At 34.5% G+C, this 10665-nt stretch overlaps 1 protein-coding gene across 2 annotated transcripts; it reads right to left on the bottom strand.

Annotated features, from left to right (window-relative positions):
• Positions 1 to 272: 272 nt before the first annotated feature.
• On the bottom strand, positions 273 to 9582 carry LOC107870765 (ABC transporter B family member 2). Of its 2 annotated transcripts, none has more exons than XM_016717418.2 (12): positions 9260 to 9582; positions 8485 to 8539; positions 8202 to 8377; positions 6471 to 6671; positions 5532 to 5791; positions 4516 to 5056; positions 3816 to 4186; positions 3038 to 3453; positions 2339 to 2580; positions 2008 to 2255; positions 1265 to 1677; positions 273 to 1185 (listed from the first exon to the last, which is right to left on the bottom strand). In XM_016717418.2, exons 1-12 carry the CDS (start codon positions 9545 to 9547, stop codon positions 1079 to 1081), a joined length of 3318 nt encoding a protein of 1105 aa, XP_016572904.2. In that variant the 5' UTR covers positions 9548 to 9582; the 3' UTR covers positions 273 to 1078. The 2 variants fall into 2 exon arrangements, with proteins under 2 accessions (XP_016572904.2, XP_016572895.2); XM_016717409.2 differs by having other exon boundaries at positions 273 to 1172; positions 9260 to 9579.
• Positions 9583 to 10665: the final 1083 nt, after the last annotated feature.

The raw sequence follows: 10665 nt of genomic DNA, 5'->3' as shown, positions 1-10665 counted from the left end.
AACTCAGAGCCAGTTAGTTCTCCCCGAAATGTGTTGCAGCGCAGCAGTTGACTAGACATCTAGGGGTAACCACTGTTTCGATGCAGGCTGCAAAGCATGACAAAAAGAAAAAAACTACAACAAAATAACAAGATAAACAGAACAAATGAAACAACAGGTACATAATGAAGATTATGACAAACACACATATATACTGATTGTACAAAAATTTAACACTACTAGTGGTTAATCAATTATTTTAGCGAATGTCAGTATTTTTAGCCGCTGTCAAATGTGTAACTTGCCGTTTTATTTTGGGGTATCAAATGGGAAGTAAAAAAAAGGGCAGCCCGGTGCACTAAAGCTACCACTATGTGCGGTGTCCGGGGAAGGGCCCTACCACAAGGGGGTATCAAATGGGAAGTGATTGACCAATATTACATTTATGAGTTTTTCGACCCCACCCTACTAGTGAAGCCTTCAATAATGGAGAAAATACTCCAGAGGAAGAACAGCTAAAATGGCCTATGCAACAACCCTGAATACAGAATACTAATACAATTATATTAAGTGTAAAGAGGGAAAAAGAATTTTACACTTTTTGAGTCTTTGTATGCGAAAAATATCTCCAAGTATGTTGGTGCGCTACTATTGTTGCTGCTGTTGCTGTAAGTTGATTAGCTTATGGTATGCTCCATCGTTGTTCTCTACCAATGCAGAGTGAGTCCCTTGCTCCATGATTTTCCCGTCTTGTAATACAGATATCTGGTCTGCATTTCTTATGGTGGATAATCGATGTGCCACAATCACGGTAGTCCTGTTTTGCATCAACCTGTCCAACGCTTGTTGAACTATTCGCTCAGATTCCACGTCCAGAGCACTTGTAGCTTCATCTAATAACAAGATTTCTGGGTTCTTTAGAACAGCTCGGGCAATGGCTACCCTTTGCTTCTGTCCACCCGACAATTGAACTCCTCTCTCCCCAACTTGAGTCGAGTAGCCATCAGGAAGAGCACTAATGAAATTATGTGCATTAGCAAGCTTAGCTGCATCAATCACTTCTGCCTCAGATGCTCCCTCTTTTCCATAAAGGATGTTTTCATAGATTGATGTGGCAAAGAGTGCTGGTTCTTGTTGGACCAGGCCAATGTGCTTTCTTAGAGACTTGAGCTTTAGCTTCCTGATGTCTTTGCCTGAGTAAATTCACTATCAGCAATATGATTAAATCAATATACGCTGAAAGTTGGAACGGTTCTAGTACAAAAAAGTGTAGATACAAACTTACCATCAATGATCACCTTCCCGGATATAGGATCATAGAACCGTAAAATGAGAGCCAGTACTGAGCTTTTACCGGAACCACTCTGCCCTACTATCGCCATACTCTCTCCTGCATGCACTCTCATATTGAAGTCCTTGAAAATGTGAACATCAGGTCTTGCAGGATAGCAGAACTCAACATCCTTAAACTCAATTGTTCCCTCAACCTCAGTCACCTCCTCTCCAGTGTCCGCTAAAATTTCTGTCCTCCGATCAAGCACTTCAAATACTGATGCTACCATCTGGTTTCCTTTTATAAGGTCTGGTGCCATAGCAAGGGTCTCTCCCATAGCCAAAGCAGTTACAATCAAAACCATAAACGATTTCATAACAGCTTTGAAGCTGGTTAGCTCCTTCCCCATCAAAACAGAACCATACCTATACAAGGTTTAGGAAGAATACACGTTAAACTATTGCGAGCTCAAGTGAAAACCGTATTAGGACAAGGCTGTTATCTTAGTAAAATAAACAAATGTTATAATGTAGAGATTGGCTATCTACTTTGCTAAACTTGTAGTAACATTTTTCCCCTCTGGATAGTTGGTAAATTAAATTTATGTAGTCTCAAAATCATCCGCATGTTGCAGTATGTAAAGTACAAGTATGCCAAAGCATTGAACTGCAAGCTGACTCCACCACTCAATGAAAACCCCAACAACCAAGCAACAAGATGAACAATTCAGATAACTAAACACTTGAGCAACATACCATAAGGCAAGGCCATAAGAGGAGAAGATGAAAAACTGAGAGACTCCATAAAAGATCCCGGCAATCTGTCCCCTGCTAAATGAACGCTTTGCAGGTTCAACAAGTTCACGAGCATAGAGATCAGTTACCTTCTCCTCGGCACAGAATGCTGCAACGGTTCTGATGTTACTTACAGCCTCACCGGCAAACATATTTGCTCTAAGATAGGCTTTGCTCAAATCACCACCAAAGCCTGCCATAAAGAGTTTCTGAAAGAAAGAATAACAATACCTATCAACATAATGATATGAAAGATATAATGACAGACGCTAATGAAGGGAAAAGATTGAACCTCGCTGATGTGACCACTGATGATAAGTGGGTACATAGCCATGACAATAAGGGTGAGCCTCCAATTCAACATGAATGCAATGACGAAGGAAGTGAACACCAAACCCACATTCTGCAGGAGTATAGTAGAGCGATCAACCACTACCGTTCGCAATAGAGTAGCATCACTTTCCAATCGAGATGCTAGTGACGAACTTGAGTTGTTCATCTCATCAAACCATCCTATCTCATTTCTTAGCATAGCTGCAACCAAATAAAGAAGAGTGTTAGGGAACCTTTTATTTGAAAAAGATGGACAAAAAGGACTTAAATTAAGAAGACAGATACCAATGCAACATATCAAAAAATGTAGGAAAGGTATGATTCATATTTATCTGAAATCATTGATCCAGACAAAAATTATTTCTGGATAAAAGATTTCAGATAAATATGAATCATAGCTATAATACAGTTAGACGTCATTTATAGATACAAGTTGAGCAATTTGTCGGTTAAAGGACTGATATTAAGAACACAGAGATGAGTGAAAAGTTTCGGCAAAGAGTACAACAGTCATCTTCTAAAATTAAATATGATGAATTGTGCCAATGCAGTGAACCAAAGTTTTGCAATGCAACAGAAATTATGCAATTGAAGTTCTACATATTTACATGATAAGCAACCTCGTGTAAAGCAAAAACATTGGTTATTGTATGATTACCAGAGAACATCATTTCTCTCACACGAAGAGTAAGCCGCGCTCCGATGATGCCAAAGCAAGTATGTGCAATGGCGTAAACGATGACGGATAATACTGCACCGATACAAAACAGGATAGAAATCTTCTTCACTTCATGGCGTGTTGTATCCCAATCCATGTAGTAAGACACAAGAGCCTGTGACACCCCTAAGGCAAATAGAGGCATCTGAGATCCAGCAATAAATGCACTGATAGTTCCAATAACTCCATAATGCCATTCAGGACGAATCATTGAATACAATCTCCTTAAGGAAATATTTGGTTCCTTAACATCCTCTACACCAGCATCACCAATACCGCTAACAGACTTTTCAGAACGAAAGCTAGCTCCATGGCTTTGCGTTCTGGTTCGGGATAACTCACGGGAGTACCTTATACTGTAGAAAAAGATTGCAAATTATGCATATAATGATTGAAAAATCAGTCTGATTGCTTATAAGCAAGAAATACAACAACAACAACGTACCCAGTGTATTCCCACAAAGTGGGGTCTGGGGAGGTAAAGTGCACGCAGTCCATAACACTACCTCAAATGAAGTAGAGAGGCTGTTTCCGAATAAGCAAGAAATGCTACCTTTTATTATTTGTTTGAAACCTCATTAAAATCAAAGTATCACTAGAACTAGTCATCAAATGCATGACAGTGCGGAGTTGACTCCAATGCAACAATAAAGAGGATATACATCACACTGTGATTTAGTTAGAAATACAACGTATCAGCAGGTAAATAATACTGTACCTAAGAGGTCGTCCCATGGTTGGCTCTTGGAGATGTGAAGAAGCTGCTTGTTGAAGTTGAACAAGTGATGCATACGCACCATTTGGTTTCGAAATAAGCTCCTCATGACTTCCAGTTTCTACTATCTTGCCATTATTTACAACCGCTATGATATCAACATTTCTAATGGTAGAAAGGCGATGAGCAACAATTACAGTTGTTCTTCCCACCATCACACGGTCAAGAGCATCTTGTACACTTTTTTCCGACTCTGCATCAAGTGCACTCGTAGCTTCATCTAATAGAAGAATTGATGGATTCTTCACTATAGCACGAGAAATTGCAATTCTTTGTTTCTGCCCCCCAGATAACTGAACCCCTCTTTCACCAACCTGTAAATGACGTGGCCTCAGATATCTATGATATTATGTTTTATTAAAGAACACTGTCAAGTCTTATGAGGCCTTTCTTGAATATTTTTGGTAAAAGAGAGATGAACACAAAAACTCTTGCTGAATTTTGTTTTTCTTTAGACAATATGCCAGAGAGCTCTTTAAGCAGGAGTTTTGAGTTGAGGAAAGTTTTTTTACCTCTAGTTGCTATTTCCAGTAAACAGCCATATAACCACAGAAAGGAGCTATATGAGAGCATTTATAATTCTGTTTGCAATAATGTGATATCTCCTAGTGTATGTACACAGTTTGTGAAGGACAGAATGTACCTGAGTTTCTAACCTATCGGGGAGGTTGTTGATGAAAGTCATTGCCTCGGAAAGTTTGGCTGCACGTGCAATATCTTCTAGGCTAGCATCACTTTTTCCATACAGAATATTCTCTCTAATGGTTGTAGCGAAAAGGGCGGGTTCTTGATTTACCAGCCCGATTTGTTGTCTCAGCCACTTCAAGTCCAAGTGCCTAATATCACTTCCGTCCAATAATATATGTCCCGAGAGTGGTTCATAGAAGCGTTCAATCAAAGATATAACTGTACTTTTCCCTGATCCACTTCCTCCCACAAGAGCTACAATCTTCCCTGATGGAATATCAAGAGAGAACTTGTCAAAGATTACCACATCGGGACGAGATGGATAGCTAAAACATACATCTTTAAATTGTATGTGTCCATCTACTTCGCTCAGCTGATGACCACTCTTAGAGCTGATTTTACTGATAGTATCTCGTTCAATCATCTCAAAAATAGGATAGGCAGCTGACTTAGCCCTGAGGAATGCTGTAATATCTGGCGCTGCCTGCCCCAATGACCTGAGAAGCAGTTAACAGTTAAATTGAAGCCAAGATTCTGCATAAACAGAACAAAAGCTCGGCGGCTAGTGGAGCGCCTACTTTATGACCATACAAAGTCAGAAGTCCAATATACGCAATGGAAAACATTCCAAGTTGCGTAGAGGCAGAAATGACCTCCATAAACTCAGGAAAAAGTATGACCAAGAATAGAAGTAACAGGTAACTTATCAATAAGGATGAGACACGATGTAATAGACATCTGGTTTCTCTCTGACTTTTCATTAGAGCATGGCCTATAAAGGATAAATTTATAAATTTATTTGTTATATATATCATATATAAGTATTGATGAGATTCAGAGAAGCACTGGATTCTCAAGAAAAAAGGGCACTAGTCTCTGTTAATACTCGTAATAGTTTAGTTGTTTTAAGATTATACTGTAAGAGCATTTCGAAATTGAGTATGAAAATGCATAAAAAAAGCAAAAACTTACAGGCCAGCAATGACAACATTGAGCATGGTGGTGAAAGATTCTCCTCCATTTGCAATGTTCTTGTGCACAACAATGCTAGTGAACCACACAAGCAATGACCAAGAAAGGAAAAGGACACAATGCAAGGTGCCCAAACCCAAGCCCTTAGCCAATCCAGCTTTTTTCCCATACTGGTAAGTGTTCAACAAGACACCTTTATACGATTTTACCGCTTTCTCTTCTCCAGCAAATGCTTGCACTGTTCTAATATTAGCTATGACCTGAAAATTGCAAAAGATCACTAAGCATGGAGCTACGAGTAGGAGGATTAAACAATTTAAATATGTGCACTATGTATATCAATACCGTGAATGTAAGATCCTTTTTTGAACAAACTGTTCTTAACGTTCTAATTTATATGACACTCTTCTTAGTTTGGAACATCCAAAAGGGTTGGCACAGCCAATTTCTATACAACTTCCAAAAATTCAAATTCATTAAGATATTCAAATTTTTTTAATCTGATATTTTCTTCCTCTACCTCTAATTTATACTCACGCCGTATCATTTTACTTAACACCTATATCAAAAATAGATGTTTCATTTTACATGTCCACTCTAGCTAATCAAGAGCGGTTTATTACTTTTTCTCCATACTACCCTTAATATTAAATATAAATTAATAAGGTTAGTTTAATAAATTATACCTCTAATAAAAGTTTTCTTAAAGGATGCGCAGGTCAAACAGATACATACCAAGTAATATGAAATGAAGTAAGTAGTAATCACATTTAGAGTTGCGAAGCATAATATATCAATAATTTTTATTTAGTAAAGTACACTTCTAACTAGAGATTTCTTAAGGGTATGTCAGGTCAGCAGGAGCCAAGTAACATAAAACGAACATATTAAAACATATGTCTAATCAAACACAATCATAAATCTTTTAGTAGTGCATACCTCTTCAGCAACCTCTCCAGCATTGATATAGGATTTTCGGACACGGGCAATGAGGCCAATGGTAACAAAGGCATAAATACCACCAGCAAGTGCAATCAACGGCACAATTGAAAGTGTCACCAGACTGATTTGCCATACCCTTATGAACCCTATTGTAAAACCAGCTAAGAAACGGCTGATATAGTGCATGAAATTCCCTGCCTGAAACACCAATCATTTCCAACATTATAGTGCTTGTTGTCACAGTTAGATAATTTCACAATGATAAGTGCCCAATTTTTGGATTCAGCATCAAACATTGCTATTAGAACTTTATTAGACCCAAAAATTTGAACGGGATGGATTGGTTATGATTATTTTAACCTATTACAGTGACGGGCCATTAAATTTATCATTTATTAACTCAATTCATTTTGACTCGTTCAAACTCCAAAGTGAACGCAATTTGCTTATTTTACACTCAACTTTCAACTACATGCATTATTTACCATGTTTTTCTTATACTCCCTCCGTCCCATTTTAGTTGGCAGTGGTCAACTGAAATGAAACGAAGTGAGTGGTCTTTATCATTTAACTGACTTTTAGAACAAAATTTTCTCAAAGTGCATGGTTTAGATTTCTAGTTAAAGATATTGACTAAATTAACCATTGATTCTGATTCAAATGGAGATATATTAAAGTTATAAATGGAAGGAATACATCAATAACTCAATAGCCATATAGCATAATGGTATATTTAAATAACCATAACATATTCCGTATAATTCATAAATGTAATCTAGTAAGATAAAATATACATACTTAACCTCTATCTTTTAGGATGCAGAGATTGTTTCTATAGGCCCTATGCTCAAAAGAACTAATAATAATAATAATAATAATAATAATAATAATAATAATAACAACATGAGTCACATGGTGTTCTTTTATTATTGCTCTTCGCGCATTGATGAGTATCACACCCATTAATTTCATTTTTGAGAGACATTCCTAAAGAGAAGTATTAAAATAAATAAAAGAAGATATTATTTCGACCACATTCTACTTGGAAATCCAGTTGGCCTACACAGAATGAAAAATAAATTTATTACCACAGAGGAAAAAACGTAAATTTATTACCTAAGAGTACTATGTAACACCAAAAATTTAATTTTGATCTAAGGAAAAAGAAATATCTAAGAAAAAAGAAAAAGAAACAAATTCAAAAAACCAATTTAATGCCACCAAGTTGCATTTACTCTTTTTCCATTTTAGTTGCAGGAGAGTTAAAGCCTTTCCCTACTTTTAAAACCTATGGTTCAAATTTTCCTTTCACATAATGAATAACATGATGTAATATTGAAGCTCCCAACTAAGTACTAATCAACTATAGAAAAATAATCTGCCTCTAAAAATAACTAAGTAGAGAAAAGTATGTACTATTACCGGCCAATTCCTTTTTCCTTTTTCTACTACGGTACTACGTATTCCCCGTGATGTTAAAACGTATTCTTTCAAAAACAGTCTCTCTATCTCTTTAAACCTCACTTATGAAATTTCACTAAATATTTTATTGTTAAAATGTAGCTTTTAGTTAATGAATCAAAAAGAAAAAAAAGTAGCTGGTAGTTGAGAGTTGGGACGTAACACAAAATTAGTGGTCAAAAGTCAAATTTTAATGTTAGTTGTCCTCCTCTCTGGCCACGCCAGCCTCGGGAGAAAGAAATAGAAAAGGATGGAAAATGAGAATACCTTTTCAGAAATAGCATCCTGTACAACAATAATATCACTAGTAATTGCAGAAATAACTTCTCCAGTTGAAGCTTCAGTGTCAAACAGACTTATATCTTGATTCAACATGGACTTCAAATATGCCATTCTTATCTTTGCTGCTTGCCTTTCTCCACTGTGCATCCAACAAGCCACCTCTTTTTTTATTTAACAAAAAATTAATGAACTATATTAATTAGGAACTTTAATTTGTCATATATAATAAATACACGAGGACAAGAAAAAATATACACTATTCTTTTACCTATCCATGATGCAAATAATATCACCACGCTTAGGTACACAAAATCCAATGAGTACTGCCAAAAAACAATCCAAAATATACGTAAGTTTCTCCCAAAATAATGATAAAACATTAAGTAACCTGGTTGTAATTTAACATATTGTAGCAAGAGTAATTAATTTGCTTAAATTTAAGGTTATTGTGCGTTTCACGTTATATGGACAATAATTTAGTTGCATGCAATATTTTTTTAGGTGATCAGACAGCAAAAGTAAAACCATAATTTAACTTTTGAATTCCTAAATTGGAGCAGATTTTCATCCTATAAAAAAATACAGAAATGAGCTATGAAATTCGTTCTTAATTTGTCGTTAAATAGTCCATAGTTAACAAAATCTTCTACATAAGCTGTTATTAAATGGGATTAGCACAGAGTTTCATTGTTTAGTCGCAGAAGTTATCCATCGCTAATTCTTTTTTTTTTTTTTCTAGTAATGAACTTTTAAGATAGTAACTACTAGTTGAGTGATCATTTTCGAAATTATTATTATTATCTCATAAAGTCATGATGGCTTTCTGAGATAGCAATTATTAATTAATTAGTTGAGTGATCATCCGAGAAATCAGGAAAAATAAATTTCTCATGTGCTCACTCAAATACTAATAGTTATCATCTCGGAAAGTGGCTATTCTTTTCGACGATAAAGTGATTTTCGAAGATAACAACTATTAGTTGAGCAGACATCTTAGAAATCCAACTCCAATAACTAGCTAGAACATTATTTTGCACATATACCTTGGCAACTTTGTGAGAAGCTAGAGCAGGAAAAAGGTAAGCAAGGCCAGCAATATTAATCAACTTGCCAAAGAAAATGAAGAAAACAGGAACAGAAGCACCATGTAAACAAGCACCAATGGAACCTAAAAACATCAACAAATAATCATAGGAATCAGCAAATGAAAAAAGCTTCAACAATGAAACTTTCTTAGGTTTTTTCCTCTCTTCATCTCCAGTATTTTTTTGCTTCATTTTTGAAATGCCACTGCTGTCAACAGATAATGCATGACTTTGTTGGTGGCTCATTTTTATCGTCTTGAATTGGACTTTATGAGCAATAAAGCAACAAAACTTTTCCTACTTATAATAAAGAGAGTAGTGAGAGGGGTATAGGTGGGAAGAAAGGTGAGGTAATTTGGTTGACTAAGGTACGAGTAAATTTCGTGAATGGTCATCCATGTTTTAGAAAATTACCTACAAATATTATTTTTATTTTATTTAGAACAAGAATATCATTCAACTTTTTTTATTTTTCTTAAAATATATTTAACACCTCAAAGTCTTTCTCTCTACTACTTGGGATGTCATGTCATTAATTTTTATTTTTTTTATAAATGTATAACTTATCAAACTTATTTAATTGAAAATTAATTGAATTACACCAAAAACTTGAGTTATTTTATTTGATATATAATTTTCAAAGTTTATTTTATTTATTTATTTTTTATTTCACCACTTAATAATAGTTTTAAAATACAAATACTTATATTAATTGGTACATTAATTTTTTTTTGTCGTTTATTTTATATATTAAAAATTCTTAGAATGTAAAATAAATAAAATGATGGATTTCATATTTTAGACATTAAGTTTATTATTTATATGAGAATAAAAGAATAAAATCTCCTCTTTTTTTAAGGAAAGAAAAAATATGTATTCTTGAAACAAATTAAATTTTTTAAGAAATATTAACAAAATGATACCTTCTTAAGTACTCTTACATATAAATTTTTAAAATATTACTCAATCAATTATTCTTTGCATTTGATGGATTTAGAATGTAAGTACGGATATAAATTAGTATTTAATTGTATAATAAAATAAATAGAAATATAATGAAAAAAAAAACAAAGTGAAGAAACTAAATTAAAAATAATAATTTTTTTTCTAAATTTTTATGCCTTGTCTTACGGATTTACTTGATTTATTTATGGGCAACTACTTGTAAAAAATCTGCACAAAAAAAAATCATCTTTTCACCATATATTTATCAAAAATTATCTTGCATAAAAAGTTGCAAGTAATCTATATCCAAATTAAATTTTTCAGATAATAATACATATTAAAAGTTTCTTATTGAATTTTGTTTGGCAACTAAAAATATTGTAGATTTGGCATCAATGCTTTTAAAAAATAAATTATAT

Source organism: Capsicum annuum, chromosome 1 (genome assembly GCF_002878395.1).
Source record: "Capsicum annuum cultivar UCD-10X-F1 chromosome 1, UCD10Xv1.1, whole genome shotgun sequence".
In the NCBI taxonomy this organism is placed as follows: Eukaryota; Viridiplantae; Streptophyta; class Magnoliopsida; order Solanales; family Solanaceae; genus Capsicum; species Capsicum annuum.
This window is presented reverse-complemented; position numbering and strand designations above follow the sequence as displayed.

What these genes read in the sequence shown, in the direction of transcription:
- LOC107870765 (XM_016717409.2), bottom strand. Translation starts at nt 9,547, where the DNA reads ATGAGCCACCAACAAAGTCATGCATTATCTGTTGACAGCAGTGGCATT. An exon ending in AGGATGCTATTTCTGAAAAG is followed by an intron (nt 6,672 to 8,201) that starts GTATTCTCATTT and finishes TTGGTGTTTCAG; the next exon opens with GCAGGGAATTTCATGCACTA. An exon ending in ACCATGGGACGACCTCTTAG is followed by an intron (nt 3,454 to 3,815) that starts GTACAGTATTAT and finishes CTTTTTCTACAG; the next exon opens with TATAAGGTACTCCCGTGAGT.